The 19,139-nt window shown below is 41.5% G+C and overlaps 1 protein-coding gene across 2 annotated transcripts; it reads left to right on the plus strand.

Moving 5' to 3' along the window:
* The first annotated feature begins 12,810 nt into the window (after nucleotides 1-12,810).
* LOC119355648 (calcium uptake protein, mitochondrial-like) lies at nucleotides 12,811-16,810 on the plus strand. Of its 2 annotated transcripts, XM_037622487.1 has the most exons (9): nucleotides 12,811-13,345; nucleotides 13,932-13,999; nucleotides 14,092-14,315; nucleotides 14,417-14,500; nucleotides 15,037-15,250; nucleotides 15,726-15,902; nucleotides 15,985-16,104; nucleotides 16,256-16,428; nucleotides 16,461-16,810. In XM_037622487.1, the coding sequence occupies exons 1-9, from the start codon at nucleotides 13,039-13,041 to the stop codon at nucleotides 16,498-16,500; spliced, it is 1,407 nt and encodes a 468-aa protein (XP_037478384.1). In that variant the 5' UTR covers nucleotides 12,811-13,038; the 3' UTR covers nucleotides 16,501-16,810. The 2 variants fall into 2 exon arrangements, with proteins under 2 accessions (XP_037478384.1, XP_037478385.1); XM_037622488.1 differs by having other exon boundaries at nucleotides 12,812-13,345; nucleotides 16,256-16,810.
* The last annotated feature ends 2,329 nt before the right edge of the window (nucleotides 16,811-19,139 follow it).

Here is a 19,139-nt window from a genome sequence, read left to right on the forward strand (position 1 = left end):
AGGGTGGGATAGACCAGCCCCTAGTGGCTGGTGCGCCCCCATATTGGCCGAATAGGAGGAGAAGGAAGGAGGGGAAGGGAGAAACTAAAGGGGAGGATTTGGCCTCCCCCTTTCCTTCTCTCCCCCTCTCTTTCCTTCCCCCTTCGACACTTATGGAAGGTGGGAGGCCGACTTGTGGGAGGCGCCCAAGTTGGATTACTCCTACTTGGGGCACCCCTTGCCGCCCCTCTCCCTCTCCCACCTATATATATGTGGGGGGGGGCACCACTAGAACACATATCATTGATTCCTAGCCATGTGCGCCTTCCCCCTCCATAGTTTACGCCTCCGGTCATATTGTTGTAGTGCTTAGGTGAAGCCCAGCGCGGATCACTTCACCATTGATGGCAGCTGGAACTACGTCGGTATTTCCCCGGAGAGCGAGGGATGATGTAGCACAGCGACGGTAGAGTATTTCCCTCAGTTATGAAGCCAAGGTATCGAACCAGTAGGACAACCAAGCAAAACAACGTAAGCAACCCATGCACACAAATAACAACACCTCACAACCCGACGTGTTAAAGGGGTTGTCAATCCCTTTCGGGTAACGGCACCAGAAATTGGTGCGTGACGGTAAAAAGGTTGTAATAGATTGGATAAATAGATCGCAAATAAAATAAAGTGCAACAAAGTTAATTTTGGTTTAATAGATCTGAAAAAATGCAAAGGAAAAGTAGATCGCAAAGGCAAATATATGAGAAGTAAGACCTGGGGCCCGTAGGTTTCACTAGTGGCTTCTCTCGAGAAAATAGCAAACGGTGGGTAAACAAATTACTGTTGGGAAATTGATAGAACTTCAAATAATTATGACGATATCCAGGCAATGATCATTACATGGGAGTCACGTCCAAGATTAGTAGACCGACTCCTACCTGCATCTACTACTATTACTCCACACATCGACCGCTATCCAGCATGCATCTAGTGTATTAAGTTCATGGAAAAACGGAGTAATGCAATAAGAATGATGACATGATGTAGACAAGATCCGTTTATCTATATGGCGGTAGATATAGATCTCGTCTTTTTATCCTTAGTAGCAACGATACATACGTGTCGGTTCCCTTTCTGTCACTGGGATCAAGCACTGTAAGATCGAACCCACTACCGGGCACATCTTCCCATTGCAAGATAAATAGATCGAGTTGGCCAGAGAAAACCCAAATATCGGAGAAGAAATACGAGGCTATAAGAGATCACGCATAAAAGAGATCAAAGAAACTCAAATACTTTGATGGATATAAAAACATAGATCTGATCATAAACTCGAAGTTCATCGATCCCAACAAAACACACCGCAAAAGAGTTACATCATATGGATCTCCAAGAGACCATTGTATTGAGAATCAAGAGAGAGAGAGAGACATGAAGCCATCTAGCTCCACGGACCCGTAGGTCTACAAAGAACTACTCACGCATCATCGGAGAGGCGCCAATGGAAGTGGTGAACCCCTTCGTGATGGTGTCTAGATTGGATCTGGTGTTTCTGGACTCAGCGGCGGCTGGATGAATATTTCGTCGACTCCCCTAGGGTTCTGGGATTTTTGGGGTATTTATAGAGCAAAGAGGCGGTCTGGGGGCACCCGGGGTGGGCACAACCCACCGGGGCGCGCCAGGGCCTCCTGGCGCGCTCTGGTGGGTTGTGCCCCCTTGGGGCACCCCCCCCCCCCACCCCCCCGGTGCAACCAGGGCCCATTGCCCTCCTTCTAGCCCATAAAAATTCATCGTAAAGTTTTGTGCCATTTGGACTCCGTTTGATATTGATTTCCTGCAATGTAAAAAACATGGGAAAAACAGGAACTGGCACTGGGCACTATGTCAATAGGTTAGTACCAAAAATGATATAAAATGACTATAAAATGATTATAAAACATCCAATATTGATAATAAAACAACATGTAACAATCAAAAATTATAGATACATTAGAGACGTATCAACATCCCCAAGCTTAACTCCTACTCGTCCTCGAGTAGGTAAGTGAGAAAAACAGAATTTTTGATGTGGAGTGTTGTTCATCAAGACATATTATATTGTTTTCTTTATAGCATGGACATTTGGACTTTAAATGATTCAAAGTAATAGTCTAGTCTTGACATAATAATTTAGATACTCAAGCATATCAACAAGCAACCATGTCTTTCAAAATATCAATGCTAAAATAAGTTATCCCTATCCCATCATGCTCAAACATTGATCCATTCATGAAACACACTCAAATATTAACTACACCCAATACTTGAGCACGATCATATTGCCTCCTAGTTGGTGCTTTTTATAAGAGAAGATGGAGACTCAAATTTCAAAATAAAAATTGCATAATAGTAAAAGAAAGTCCCTTCGCAGAGGGAAGTAGGGATTTGTAGAGGTGCCAGAGCTCAAAGCGAAAATTTTGAGATAAAAACATTTTGGGAGGTGTATCCATCCCACCAATGAAAACGACTTAGAGTTCCGAACACTTTCCATGTTAGATATTCCATAGGCGGTTCCCAAATAGAAAAATAAAGTTTATTCCTTTTTCCACCATAACTTTCACTTTCCATGGCTTGTCGTATCCACGGGTGCCCTCCATACCAACACTTTCCAAGGAATTTATTATTTGACAACATAAAGTAAATTCATTTTTGTTTTTGCATTTCGGGATTGGGCATCCCTAATACCTTTTCCTTACTCTCGTGCAGTGACAAGTGAATAAACACTCATCTTGAGAATAACACATCTAGCATGGAAAATATTAGCCACCCGTTACCGTTCCACAAGCGAAACAAACACACAAAAGAGAAGTTTATTTTGAAAAATAGAGATGGCACTTGCAAATTTGCTTAGAACGGCAAAAGAATACCGCATATAGGTAGATATAGTGGACTCATGTGGCAAAACTGGTTTAAAGGATTTTGGATGCACAAGTAGAAGTCATACTTAGTGCAAAATGAAGGCTAGCAAAAGATTGGGAAGCGACCAACCAAGAAACGAATAATCTCATAAGCAAGCATTAAGCATAATTAACACCGAATAATGCACCACAAGTAGGATATAATTTTCATTGCATGACTATTGACTTTCGTGCATGCATAGGAAATCACAAACCTTAACACCCATATTCTTACTAGAGCACAATTACTCGTCAACATAACTCACATATCACATCATCATAACTCAAAACTATTACTAAGAATCAAGTTTATTTTGTCCAATGATCTTCATGAAATTTTCTTTACTTTATCCTTCTTGGATATCTATCACTTTGAGACTAATTTTCATGATTTGCTTTTCATAAGCTCAACCAAATATAAGTGAAGATCATGAGCATAACAAATTTTCTTTCTCTCAAAATAATTTAAGTGAAGCAAGAGAGAATTTTTCAAAATTTTACTAACTCTCAAACAAATCTAAGTGAAGCAAGAGAGCATTTCTTCAAAAATAACAAAGCACACCGTGCTCAAAAAGATATAAGTGAAGCACTAGAGCAAGTCCTAGCTCATAAAAGATTTAAGTGAAGCATAGAGAGTAATTCTAACAAGGCGTGACATAATTTCGGCTCTCTCAAATAGGTGTGTCCAGAAAGGAATAATAACTTAAAACAAAAAATAAAACAAGAAAAGACACATATCATACAAGACGCTCCAAGCAAAACACATATCATGTGACGAATAAAAATATAGTCTCGAGTAAAATACCGATAGTTGTTGGAAGAAAGCGGGGATGCCACTTGGGGGCATCCCCAAGCTTAGCTGGTTGCTCATTCTTGGATAATAGATCAGGATTCCAAGGCATCCCCAAGCTTAGGCTCTTACATCCTTCCTTCATCCATCGTAAGATAACCCAAAACTTGAAAAAACTTTAATCACACAAAACTCAACAAAGCCTTCGTGAGATCCGTTAGTATAAGAATAATAAACCACTACTATAAGTGTTGTATCAAACCAATTCATATTTTGTTTTTGTATTATATCTATTGTATTCCAACTTTTCTATGGAAAAAACTCATCAAAGAAAACCATAGAGCCATCAAAATAAGCACACAACACAAAGAAAATGGAATCTGTCAAAACAGAATAGTCTATAGCAAACTGACTATTTCGAATACTTCTGTAACTCCAAAAACTCTAAAAACTAGGATGACCTGAGAAATTTGTATATTGATCTACTACAAATGGAATGAGTATTTTATCGCTCTCTGGTAGAAAATGAAAATTAATTTCGTGAGCGCAAACTTTCTGTTTTTTCAGCAAGATCAAACAACTATTGCCCAAGAAGATCCTAAAGGCTTTACTTGGCACAAACACTAATTAAAACATAAAAACACAATTATAATAGTAGCATAATTGTGCTAACACTCAAGAACAGAAAGCAAAAAAGCAAAAATAAATGTTATTCATTGGGTTGCCTCCCAACAAGCACTATAGTTTTATGCCCCTAGCTAGGCATAAGATTTCAACGATGCTCACATGAAAGATAATAATTGAAGCATAAAGAGAGCATCATAAAACATGTGAAAATATACTTAAGTCTAACATACTTCTTATGCATAGGAATTTTATAGGCAAACAAATTATCAAGACAAGCAAAAACTAGCATATGCAAGGAAGAAGAAATAAACAATAGTAATCTCAACATAACGAGAGGTAATTTAGTAACATGAAAAGTTTTACAACCATATTTTCCTCTCTCACAATAGTTACATGTAGGATCATAATCAAATTCAACAATATACCTATCACATAAAATATTCTCTTCATGATCCACATGCACGCAAAGTTGACACTCTTCCAAAATAGCGGGATTATTTTTAGCTAAAGTTGGCACTCTTCCAAACCCACTTTTAATATTATAGCAAGCATATTCATCATGAGGTTTAAATAAATTTTCAAGATCATCAGAATCATCACCCCAATCATGATCATTGCAAAAAGTAGTAGACATAGCAAAATTAGCATCCCCAAGCTTGGGGTTTTGCATATTATTAGCACAATTGACATTAATAGAATTTACAGTGAAATCATTGTAATCATGCTTTTCATTCAAGGAGCTATCATGAATCACTTCATAAATTTCTTCATCACAATTTTCAGATTCACGAATCTCAAGCATAACTTCATAAAGATAATCTAGTGCACTCAACTCACTAGAAATTGGTTCAACATGATTGGATCTTTTAAATAGATTAGCAAGTGGATGGGGATCCATATCAATAGATTTTTAGCAAGCGAAGATGCAAGCATATAGAAGGCACATGGAAACACAAGCAAACATGAAATCTGACGAGAAAAAGGCAAACGAAAAAGGGGGCAAATAAATGGCATTTTTTGTGAAGTGGGTGAGAGAAAAACGAGAGGCAAATGGCAAATAATGTAAATTGTGAGGAGATGAGATTTATGATTAGGAACCTGGTTATGTTGAAGATCCTCCCCGGCAATGGCGCCAGAAATTCTCCTTGATGGCAGCTGGAACTACGTCGGTATTTCCTCGGAGAGGGAGAGATGATGTAGCACAACGACGGTAGAGTATTTCCCTCAGTTATGAAACCAAGGTATCGAACCAGTAGGAGAACCAAGAAACACAACATAAACAACCCCTGCACACAAATAACAACACCTCGCAACCCGACATGTTAAAGGGGTTGTCAATCCCTTTCGGGTAACGGCACCAGAAATTGGTGCGTGACGGTAAAAAGGTTGTAATAGATTGGATAAATAGATCGCAAATAAAATAAAGTGCAACAAAGTTATTTTTGGTTTAATAGATCTGAAAAAATGCAAAGGAAAAGTAGATCGCAAAGGCAAATATATGAGAAGTAAGACCCGGGGGCCGTAGGTTTCACTAGTGGCTTCTCTCGAGAAAATAGCAAACGGTGGGTAAACAAATTACTATTGGGAAATTGATAGAACTTCAAATAATTATGACGATATCCAGGCAATGATCATTACATGGGAATCATGTCCAAGATTAGTAGACCGACTCCTGCCTGCATCTACTACTATTACTCCACACATCGACTGCTATCCAGCATGCATCTAGTGTATTAAGTTCATGGAAAAACGGAGTAATGCAATAAGAACGATGACATGATGTAGACAAGATCCATTTATCTACATGGCGGTAGATATAGATCTCATCTTTTTATCCGTAGTAGCAACGATACATACGTGTCGGTTCCCTTTCTGTCACTGGGATCAAGCACCGTAAGATCGAACCCACTACCGGGCACCTCTTCCCATTACAAGATAAATAGATCGAGTTAGCCAGACAAAACCCAAATATCAGAGAAGAAATACGAGGCTATAAGAGAACACGCATAAAAGAGATCAAAGAAACTCAAATACTTTCATGGATATAAAAACATTGATCTGATCATAAACTCGAAGTTCATCGATCCCAACAAACACACCGCAAAAGAGTTACATCATATGAATCTCCAAGAGACCATTGTATTGAGAATCAAGATAGAGAGATTAAGTTATCTAGCTACTAACTACAGACCTGAAGGTCTACAAAGAACTACTCACGCATCATCGGAGAGGCACCAATGGAAGTGGTGAACCCCTCCGTGATGGTGTCTTGATTGGATCTGGTGTTTTTGGACTCTGCGGTGGCTGGATGAATATTTTGTCGACTCCCCTAGGGTTCTAGGATTTTGGGGGTATTTATAGAGCAATGAGGTGGTCCGGGGGCACCCGAGGTGGGCACAACCCACCAAGGCGCGCCAGGGCCTCCTGGCGCGCCCTGGTGGGTTGTGCTCCCCACGGGGCACCCCCCAGGTGCAACCAGGGCCCATTGCCTTCCTTCTGGCCCATAAAAATTCATCGTAAAGTTTCGTGCCATTTGGACTCCATTTGATATTGATTTTGTGGGATGTAAAAAACATGGAAAAAACAGGAACTGGCACTGGGCACTATGTCAATAGGTTAGTACCAAAAAATGATATAAAATGATTATAAAACATCCAAGATTGATAATAAAATAGCATGGAACAATCAAAAATTATAGATACGTTGGAGACGTATCAACCATCACCATCGCCATGCCATCGTGCTGACAAAACTCTCCCTCGACACTTTGCTGGATCAAGAGTTCGAGGGACGTCATTGAGCCGAACATGTGCAGAACTCGGAGGTGCCGTACATTCGGTGTTTGATCGGTTGAATCGAGAAGACATTCGACTACATCAACCGCGTTAAACTAACGCTTCCGCTTTCGGTCTACGAGGGTACGTAGACACACTCTCCCCCTCTTGTTGTTATGCATCTCCTAGATAGATCTTGCGTGAGCGTAGGAATTTTTTTGAAATTGCATGCTACGTTCCCCAACAAAGATGAAACATGAGATGACAATCCATCAAACCTAGAATCGACAATTCACATGGATGATAACACCATAGGCTCTTGTTATTTGCCGGGACGGCAACAACATGATAAGGATAGAGCTGTGAGGCATCTATCTTGTGTGATGTCACCTCCACCGTTGAGATGCGCCAACAATAACACGCAAGAAGCTAACTTGAAAATTTTAGATTTCACTCCAAATCTCCTCCCATAGTAACCCCTGAGAACTATATGAATGACGTAGCGTGCCAGGAGCTAGGTTTGACGTCCGTCCTCTTGAAATGTCATCACACCATAGTCACTGATGCCTGAAATATAGGCCCCATTAGCATAGTTTGAGTATTTTTAACTTAATTGATATAATTTGGTCTAAACTACAAATTGCAATTAATGGGGTAACACTTAGTCAAAACTATAGTTTAGTACAATATTTAAGTTGTGCACAAACAACACTTCCAAGTTGACACATAACTCCTATGGATAATCCACTTCCATCTATATGAACATGCCATAAAAACCAGAATACAAGAATTAAATCTCAAATATTATTTACTTGTAAAAGGGTCACTGGAGCTCAAATTGAGTTTGGAAACTCGAACAAGCAACTACAACCTCATAAATTTGGAAAAGGTGCATGTGTTGCCCACCTCAATAGGTAAGGACATATGAGAAACCATTTCGAGGTTGGTTCGCGGACAGTGGTTTAGTGACGTACTGGCCAAACCAAACCTGAAATGACATTTGTCGCCATCCCTGCCATGGCATGATGAAACGTTAGATGATAATCCATCAAATCTAGAACCGACGATTCACATGGATGATAACACCATAGGATCTTGTTGTTTATGGTGATGCCAACACCTGGATGAGGATAGATTCATGAGACATCTATCTTGTGTGATGTCGATCAGCTCCACCATTGAGATGTCCCAACATTAAAATGCCAAAAGCTAACTGAAAGTGCATATGGCACTTAATTATATTTTGATGTGATGACAATGTGTTTAGAGGAACTAATATCGATTGTGAAAGTTTATCTCGGGATATTGGTTCCATGAAGATTATTATGGAGTTGTGTGAGCCCCCAATTCAAAAAGATCAAAGGCGTGGTTTACCGGCGACTCGAAGTTTTTCGTTTTTGTTTGATTTGATTCGTAGGAAAAACCACACTATTAAGAGGGGTCATCATGGATTTGTGTCATGTGGGAATGCCATCCAAAATATATACACCAGCGCTCCTACACCTACCACCATATTGCCTATAGCGTGCTTCGCCGAGGTGTCCAAAGAGTGTCAACATGAACTTTCTGGACACCCCGTGCGCACGGGGTCTTCCTTGGTCTCATTATGGATGTCCACGGTTCCACTATTGATCATTGAACGAAAGGCATTTTCGTTCATATCTATGTTTTACCGAACCTACAGGGTCACATGCTTAAGGAAATCACAATCTGTTGAGTGTTAGTGGAGTGAGAGTTATGAGAAAAATATTCTTAGAATTGTCCTGAGAACATAAGAAATAGTTTCGAGAGAAACCAGACGCGTTTCAGGGTTTGTCGGGTAATACCAGGAAGTGGTATATAGGTGGAAAATGTTTTCGGAGACATTAAATAAATGATAAAAGGTTACAATATTGATTAGGAGGCTTTTAGAATATATTTAACATAAACGGGCTAATGAAAATACTAAAAGGCCTGGTGGTGGAGAATTATTGGTCCCTAGGGCCCAATAAAAAAGGCAGCGCCCCCCTTAGCCATTTTAGAGGCCTAGGGAGGCTGAATTAGAAGGGGGGAGGACTCCTCCTCCTCCTAGGGCCGGCGCAAGGGGGAGGAGTCCTCCTCCCCTTGGTGGCGCCTTCCCTCTCCCGTTAACCTATATATACTAGAGGATTTTCCCCCTTGGACATATAAGTTTTTGGAGCCTCTTTTAGTTCTCTAGTCCTAGTTCTAATTTATAGTTGATCTAGATTTGAGATAGACCTAATTCTCTCTAATACTCACAATAGAGAATCCCCGTGTGGTTCTCTTCTTCTCCCTCTAATTCTTCGGGGACGATATCTTTGGATGGTGAAGTGCTACCGGATGTGAAGCATGTATGCCTGCAATCCATAGGGGTAATACTTCTGGTCTTCGGTTTGAGGGAGCATTCATGAACCGTTTGAGAAACTTCATCAACGATCTACACCAACTCTTCTTCCACTGCAACTCGAAGTTGGTCACGATCCAATCTAAACCTCTACTGCATCTTCATAGTGTTCCTAGAAATCATGATTGTAGGTCAAACATTTTTGTTTTCTACTACGTTTCCCAACAATCATTTTCATAAGCATAGCAAGTATCAAGTTCATCAAAAGGGGACATTTCAAACGAATCCAAGGGGTCATAACATTCATTCTCCGGTAAGCCCGAAGGGAAATTAAACAATGTATGAGTTAAAGAGTTACTCTCATTAGAAGGTGGTCACAAGTGATCAATTCGCTCTTCCTCCTCTTGTTCTTTACTATTAGGGCATGACATGTTTGAATTATTGGAGCATCACAATGTTTAAGAATTGTTTTGCTCTATCGATGCAGTTTACAAAGAACCAAATTCTAAACTCTTCCCAAGGCTTCTTTAGAGCAACTTGTATTTGATCAGATGGCATTTTTGTGTGAGGTGGCATGAACAAATTTTGAAAAATATGGCAAATTCAAAACATGGCAGTTCTTGCTTACTTAAACATGGCTTTTTAGAGCAAATTGTCTTTGGTCACATGGCATTTATGTGTGAAGTGGCATAAATTGCAGTTTTTAGAGCAAATTTATATGTGAGAAATTCATATGGCAAATTCAAAACATGGCACAAAAATCATATGGCATATTCAAAAAACATGACAATTTTTGTTTAGCGAAACATGGCTTTTTTAGAGCAAATTGTATTTTTTTGGTCACATGGCATTTTTTGTGTGGATTGCCATGGCAAAACTATCATGCATCAATAAATTTCTTCTCAATTCTTTTTGTTTTGAGATAGTATCAACTCATGAAGATTTTTGGATGCAAATCTTTTTGTACTAGGTATATGTCAGTTCCACATGTGCAAAAAATGTCCACATGGCTAATTCATAGAGTTTTTGCCATGGCAATTTCCTACAATTTTTTTCTTAATGTCCACATGTAAAATATTTTTTAACATGGCAAATTTATAGAGTTGTCATGGCATATTTTTTTCAACATGCCAATTTGTTGTCTATTTTAACCAACTTGTTCTAATGTTTGTCATGTGTAAATTTCATTATAGGTAGCATGATTTTTTTACTTCTTTAGACCATGGCATTTTAACTCGTTAGACCATGTCAGTTTTATTAATCGTCCATGATAGTGTTACTGTTAAGATGATACCATTTTTCATTATCAGTAATAGGATGACAGTTTAATAATTTTTAGGATGACATTTTAATCGTTAATAACATGACATTTTTATTAATAATAGGATGTCAGTTTTTATGAATAACATTACATTTTTAATAATAGGATCAAGCCCATAAATTGTCATTTTTTTGTACAAGCATGGCATTTTGAAAAAAAATGCATGTCGTTTTTATGTTAAAGACCGTGGCAATTTTTTAATATAGATCATGCCTTTTCCCCCTCTTTTAGAGCATGTCATTTTTTGTTAGAAAGAACTAGGCATTTTTTTAGCATATAGTGGTAATTTTCCTCTTTGTATGGAATTTTTAGGTACAAAAACAGCACAACACTTTTATTGTGTGCATAACACATTTTTTAGTCTTAGATATGGCAAATTTGTACTCCCTCCGCCCCAAAATAAATGTCTTAACTTTAATACAATATTATACTAAAATTAATACATTTAAAGTTGAGACACTTATTTCGGTACGGAGGGAGTACAAACTAGACGCCGGTCGAAGCGGTTGCACTGTAGCACGACAACCAGTCCGGTGGGCGCCGCGAATCAACCTATGGTTGAGTTGGTTAGGTGGACAGTGGTATCCCCAACCCACCAGGGTTCAAATCCTGGTGCTCGCATTATTCCTGGATTTATTTCAGGATTCCCGGCGATGCACTTTCAGTGGGAGGAGACGTTCCCGTCGACGACGAGGCGCCTACGGTGACTTCGTAAATCTTAAGATGATATGCCGGCTCAGTTTCTCGGAGGTGCTCATAGGAGTAGGTTGTGCGTGCGTGCGTTCATAGGGATGAGTGTATATGAGCGCTTGTGTCTGTACTGATGCTAAAAAAAAGTCCAGTGGGCGCCCGCCGTACCGTACGCACCTGTTTCCGTCTGAGGCACCAAGCAAGCAAAACCACCGGCGCAGCCGACTTGCGCCTCGCGCCTCCCCAGCTCCAGGTGCTCGCGGAAAAGGTTTTTCCACCATGGAGGGGAGGGAGGGAGGGACGCGGGAATCGGTGGGCGCGCGCGGGTGCCGTCTGACCTGATTCGACCCGCACCCGGCGGGGATTCTTCGCACGAGATCATCATTGGCATCTTCCCCACCTTCCCTTCCTCCTGAAGCGATTCTTCCGGCCGGCCCGCCGTCCGTTCGTCCAACACCTGGGCCACCTGCTACTTTTTTTTAGCATCAGTACAAACACAAGCGCTCATATACATGCGCATACACTCACCTCTATGAACGCACACACGCACACCTTACCCCTATGAGCACCTCCAAGAGACTGAGCCGGCATATCATCTTGAGATTTACGAAGTCATCGTAGGCGCCTCCTCGTCGACGGGAACGTCTCCTCCCACTGAAAGCGCATCGCCGGAAATCCTAAAATAAATCCAGAAATAATGCGAGCATCAGGATTTGAACCCTGGTGAGTTGGAGATATCACTGTCCACCTAACCAACTCAACCACAGGTTGATTCGCAGCCACCTGCTACTCGTAACTACCTTTTCCTCTCTCAGAATAATTTATTAGTATTACCACTCCACTAGCGCCCATCTGTCACCGGAAGGTTGGAAGCATTTTAAACTGTTGGAAAAGGGCTAAAGGCACCCCCACTTTAGTTTTCCCCACCGAATAAAGGATGAATAAACATCGCAAAAGCAATGCCTTTCTCTCAATCTTCAGTTCATTCATTCAGCACAGCGCGCACCTGTATTTATCTGTTTTTCTTCTGCATCGACCTGTGTACGTATTTATCTGTTTGAAGAGAACCCGTACGAGCTTTACGTACACGAGAACCAGCTTTACGTATGGCCCGAATCCGTGTGCTACCAACCGCCCGCACGCAGTGCCGCACCAGCCGCCCACAGCAGCACCGTGAACTGAAGCGTGCAAGCATAAACGCCAGCAGTCAGTACACCACAGTACGTACGATCACGACTGCGTACGATGCAGTACAACAGGCGCAGCCCGTTTGGTGCACGTAACAAATGGATCACAAGGGAAATGTGAGAGTCAAGCCACCGCAGGGCCAGCCACCTCCCGTTAAAAGGGGCGGCCCCCCTGCCGACGCCGACGCGCCCGCAACCCGTCCCATTTTCTCCCCTTCCACCTCCCAGTGCTCCGCGCATCGACGCATCGCCGCCTCCTCCCTCCCCCACAAGCCGGACAGAGTCCACCCACACTCTCCGCCTCCTCCTCCTCCACACCGCAGCCACCGATAATCATAACCGCCCCCTCCTCATCCGCGCCGCCCGACGAAACCGGGACCCGCCAATCCGACGCCCATGGCGCACCTGAGGCTCCTCCGGTCCGCCGTCGGGCGGCTCAGGACGGCGGCGCCCGCCGGCCGCGCAGCTTTCTCCAGCGCGGCAGCGACGACGGAGGCCAAGGCGACCGTCCGCGAGGGGGTGATCGCCGCCGCCGCCGCGGCCGTCGCCGGGTCCGGGCTGGGGCTCTGGCTCATGCCGCCGGCGCTCGCGGACTCCGGCGAGCTGGCCCGCGCCGCCGCGGCCGGGCAGATCTCGGCTGCCGCAGCGGGCGCCGGCGCCGTCGAGGAGCGGCACGAGAAGCGGCCGAGGTTCCTGCTCGCAGGTGAGCCGTCCTGTTCCCCCAATTTACTCCGACGTACGGTGCAGGACGCTCCGTCCGTCCTTGGTTCCAACGGCGTTTGGTCGATTCACGCGTCTGGTTTCGCCGCCGCCGCCGTTGCCCCGTGACGCTTGCTTTCCTTGCCCGCTGGGGTCTGGAAAAGCCGCGCGCTTTCGCATGATTTCCCCCCACCAACACTGCCTTTTTTTTAGCGGCTGCTGCTACCTTTCCCGATCGTTTGATCGCACGCCTCCTCCACTTTTCTTCTTCTAGCAAAGAACGTTACTAGTACGTTTACGATAGGTACGGTGCTTGCCTTGCTGTACTGATCTAGCTCCAGATAAGCGATAAGCCCACTGGCCACAAATATCCAAACCTGTTGACACGGCGTTGTGTAGTGTAGTAAATCCAAACATAGTAGTACTAATGTAGTAAAGTCTTGCGATGCTTTCTGTCATGCTTTCAGATCAAACAGCAAATAAGCATGAACTGTCTGATAACTACGTGCAATTATTATACAATAAGTTTTGAAAATTTTAACCTATGATGATGATCTGATCAAAACCCCTTTTCTCTGCTCTCACTGCAGACTCATACCGCCGAAGGGTGTTCTTCAACTACGAGAAAAGGATACGGCTTCGCAGCCCTCCTGAAAAGGTGAAGCATCATTGTCTGCATTGTAGCTGGTTGCGTGTAATTTGATCCTGGTTTGTCCTACGTTTTCTAACTTTTGGTGCTATTCTGCCTAGATTTTTGAGTATTTCGCGTCTGTGCGAAAACCGGATGGGGAAATGTTCATGTTGCCTGCCGACTTGATGAGAGCGGTGGTCCCTGTTTTCCCTCCATCAGAGTCGAACGTCGTGCGGGAAGGGAGGCTAAGGGGGGAACCCAGCCCCGGAGAGCTGCACTGTGCTCCATCCAAATTCTTTGTCCTGTTTGACACAAACACCGATGGTCTCATCTCGTTTGCCGAGTAAGTGAATCGCGATTTCTCCCCGTTTGACACAAACACCATGTTATAGGACTGTAGTCAGCTTTGTTGGTGGTGATTTATGCTTTTGGTGGCTATGGCAGGTACATCTTTTTTGTTACATTACTCAGCATTCCTGAGTCAAGCTTCAGTGCGGCCTTCAAAATGTTTGACGTCGATCTCAGTGGGTGAGTTCTATTTCTACCACACTACTTTGTCTTATGAACACGGTTCTGCTGTAGAATTATATGTATTATCCATGTAGCTGTTTGTTGATTAGCAAACCTGTTACAGTTCTGTTTGCATGTAAAACAAATAATAGTAAAACACTGACTTTTTGGTAGGAAAAGAAATTAATTAATAGGCCGTGTTATGTATCAAGTTTAGTGGCTTCAATCCAATTTTCTTTGTTTATCGTGTAGACGTGTTTTGTTTACTGAAGCTGCTAAAGGTATGTTATCCCCTTTTGTTCTCTTTGATTGATTTATGCATAAACAAGATACATTTGAACAATATATCTTGTTTGTGCTATATTGTTGTTTACCTGTGATCATTCGCGTGCAGTTAATTTCTCTTGTCGCCCAGAAAGAAAGACCTGCTCTTTATGAGCATGTTCAATCATCTGGCTTGTTAGTTGATGGTAAAAGAAGGGTAATGAAAAATTTTGGCAATCTTCTTCTCGGTTGTTTTGTTGTTCTTATCTGTTGATTCTCATCATTTCCAGGGAGATAGACAAAGAAGAGTTCAAGAAAGTAATGGCATTGATGCGGTCCTATAACAGACAAGGAGCTGCCCATAGGCATGGCTTACGTACAGGATTTAAAGTTGGCCAGTCTGTGGAAAATGGTGGGGTTGTTGAGTATTTCTTTGGTAATGATGGGAATGAACCTCTACACTTTGATAAATTCACAAGTTTTTTGAAGGAATTGCATGAAGAGGTAATTTGCTTCTTCTTCCATATTCCTTTTGTGGACTTCACTGGGCACTGCCTCTCATTAATGCATGCAATATTCAGTGACTTGTCAGAAAGCATGTCATGTACTGAACGCGCAAAACGCAATCTCACATTCTCTCATCATCTCCCCTGAACCATTTATCTTCTAGTCAGTCTATAACCGTATTTGCAAACTGGCTGCCGGTACATAATGTTTTACGTTTGCATACTGGAAGGATGCAACATTCTTTATTTCATATTGGAAAGTGAATGTTTCATCTGATGTTTAAATCTGAATGTCATATTTTCTTGATGCCATTTTTTGTATACCTATAAAATATTGTAAACACAGTATTTTGTATTGAAAGTTTGTGTTTTTTATCTAAATTTACAATTGCAATCATCCAGCTGTTTTCTATTTGTATATCTCCCAAACTCCCTCTATTTTTTCTCAGTCCCCTTGATTCATTTCTCTGCAGATTATTCGTCTGGAATTCAGTCATTATGATGTCAAGTCGACAAACACTATCCCTGCAAAGGATTTTGCACTGTCCATGGTGGCTTCTGCTGACATGAATCACATTAGCAAGCTACTTGATAGAGCTGATACGTTGGGCAATGACCCTTACCTCAAGGACTTGCGCATTACCTTTGAGGTTTGACTTGTGGTCATGTTGGTCTTTTCTGCGTAATTATTTTCTCATGTGGTTCTTATAGATTTATTTTCTGGGACTTTAGGAGTTCAAGGCATTTGCTGATTTACGTCGAAGATTGGAATCATTAACGATGGCTATATTTGCTTATGGTCAAGTAAATGGGCTGTTGACAAAGCAGGATCTGAAGCGTGCAGCACATCATGTAAGATCTTGTACCAAGCTTGTTACTTAAGCGTTTAGATAACTACTACTAAACTTCTAGCTGTCCTTTGGGCTGTTCAATCATGTACCTAGTACTATAACTTCTATAATTTTCTTTTACTGATTTCATGCCTTTTCTGGTTTCGTTATAGGTCTGTGGTGTTGAATTAACCGACAGAGTGGTGGACATCATTTTCCATGTGTTTGACATGAACAATGATGGGCACCTGAGCTCAGAGGAGTTCCTGAGAGCACTACAAAGACGAGAAGCCGATATTCATCAGCCAGCGGCGCGAGGAGGTCCCATGGGCTGGCTGAACCCTAAAAACCGTTCTTCGCTCCTGCAGATGCTGCGCTAGTAGAGTTTTTGATCGTCGCAAGATCTTTTCTTCTTTAGCCTTGGGTTAGGTACCATCTGAATGGTATGTCTGCCAAGTCTAGGTCACATAAGATTAGTTCATCCAGTCTTGTTATAGTATCCCGTTCTGTTACTTGTTACTGCTCAGGAGTGGGAAGAGATTTTGCTGTAAATATCGTGTAGGTATAGCGGTTGATCCGGTTGTAAATAGTGTCTTTGTAGTAGTCTCTCAGTACATGGGTGAGGGTGATGTATTGTATCAGTATAGGATATAGGTGTAAGTTTCAAACCTTGTCCATTTTCGCCGTTCCATTTTTATTGATTTATAGATGCATTTCATAATATGACAGCTGCAGCTCTGTCGATATTTGTTTCTAAAAGATCAAGATAACTGGTTACTGAGATTGGTAGGCGCTATCGATGGCTAGAGTCCAAGGGCTCAATGCTTGGCTCTTACTGTAATAGATAGGCAAAATACTGAGGTGGCATTTCTCCTTTATCTCCTTTAAAGGATGCTGGAGTACCCGCCTTATGGCGGTATCCGCCTCCTCCAACACGCTCCGTGTTGTTCGGTCTTTGCATCGTCTGATGGAGATGGGGCGCTCCTCATTGTGTTGGTGGCTTCGAGATCTATGGTTCATTATTTTGTTTGTCTATCTATGAATTATCGTATTTTCTTTTGGCATCTACTCCCTCCGTTCTGAAATAGTTGACTCAACTTTGCACAAAGTTAGTACAAAGTTGAGTCATCTATTCTGGAACGGAGGGAGTATTGAATTGTTTTTTATTTTGCTTCGTTGCATTGGTGATGAATTTGTGATACATGATGGACGCACATGGAATTTGAATATGAGGGGTGTGGTTGTCCAAGAAGACAAATGAGGAGCCGTTTAGTGTTGTCCGACGCGGGCGGGCGTTTGGAAGGGTGGGTTTGCCCAATCCGATTGTAGATGCTCTTACACCGTAGAGATAATCACTTATGTTTAACAGATCTCTGGTAGAAATGTATGTTTCCAAAATGTAGGAGAGTTTCACTAACAATATACAAACATCCCGTGGTAAGAATTTTTGATATTATTTTAGGGATTAGGCATTCATTTGATGTGGAATAATATTGGACATAAACAAAGTGGTACTCATAAGGAATCACTGTAATTACCGATGAAATTGAAGAGAAATGTCTGAAAAGATTTTATATGTTGAGTTATGTTGAAGAAATATTTTTAGTTAAGCTGGGTACTCAGAATAATTAGCAGGCTTGTTGGGGAATACTATTATTTTAGGGAAAATGTTTCAAAACTTTTGTAGAATAAAAGTACATTGTGATATATGGATAATAATTGTTTTTTAGGGAAATGTTATCATGACGGTTTATATTTCATGTGAAAAAGGGCTACAAATATCGAGCAAAAAGTCAGGAGGCTCGAACTGCCACACAAGAGTTTGCGGGTCCTTTCACTTACTAGCCAACAAATCTGCCGTCACATTGACTTCCTTAGGGCAGTGATGAAAACTAAGAAAATGAGTCCTCTCACTTAGTAACCACGGACATGGAGAATTATGAGTTGCACAAGGAGTAATTGTCTTTCATGTAGAACTTGGATGTTATTTTGCGTACAATATTTCTAATGTGGTGAGAAAAGATTGCAAAATGCTCGAGGAACGAAATAAAGCATAGTTATAGAAAGGGGTAAATAAAAATTGACAGAAATTACAGTCATGTGTTGTTAAGAAGATAGAAGTACTTTTTTATGGAAGATACATTTTTTTTATCACAGAATAGTTTATGTTGGAGGAAAAATATGATACTCCCTCCGTTCCTTGATATAAGGTGTATAGTTTTTTAAGAAAAAAACCAAAATATAAGGTGTATTGCGTTGCACCACTCATTTGAATAATTTTTTTAGGGATTTGATTACATTTCCTTATATCAAGCAAGATCCTCTATTTTCTCATGTCAATTAGTCAGGTGAAATCTCGCCCAAAACTTGTGAAATTTTTCCTCCATGTGCGTTCTTTAATTTCCGTGCCAAAAACTATACACCCTATATTTAGGAATGAAGGGAGTATAATTTTGGACTCACAAATGGTATTACGTTTGTTGTAGACAAAATAACAGCTTTGTAGAAACATTGTTCATAAAAGTATGGAGAATAAAAAAATGAAGGGATAATTCCAAGATGGCACGGGTGTGTGTAAAAAATTATGAAGGGATAATTCCATCATGGGACTTGTTTGAGAAATGATGGTAAATGTGAAAGAAGAAAAACAATAATGACTTTTTTAAAACAATAAAATGTTCATTTCTTGTAGTTAGAATCGTGTTTTTTTTGTGGAAATGTCATATTAGCCTGATGTAAGACGGATTACATGTTGTTAGTGACATATTAGTAAGTAATTTCTTCCCCTAACCCTATGCTATTAGAGCAAACTCTCCCCACCAGGCTTCATCGGTAAGCCAGTGGATTCGCCTCCCCTCTGTCTGCCGCTCCGGCAGCCGGTGGCAGGGAGGGGAACCCAGTGTCTCCACTCCGGTTAGTAGTTTAGTTTAGTTTTTTTTAGTCCTTATAGATGCGGCGCTCAGACGGATGATGTTGCTTCTTCTTTGAGTTATTCTTCCGGCCTTCGACCCTCCTTGAGTTTGTCTATCTGGTGCGATGAGGTGGTTTCTCGTCATA

This window comes from Triticum dicoccoides, chromosome 2A, assembly GCF_002162155.2.
Source record: "Triticum dicoccoides isolate Atlit2015 ecotype Zavitan chromosome 2A, WEW_v2.0, whole genome shotgun sequence".
Classification (NCBI taxonomy): Eukaryota; Viridiplantae; Streptophyta; class Magnoliopsida; order Poales; family Poaceae; genus Triticum; species Triticum dicoccoides.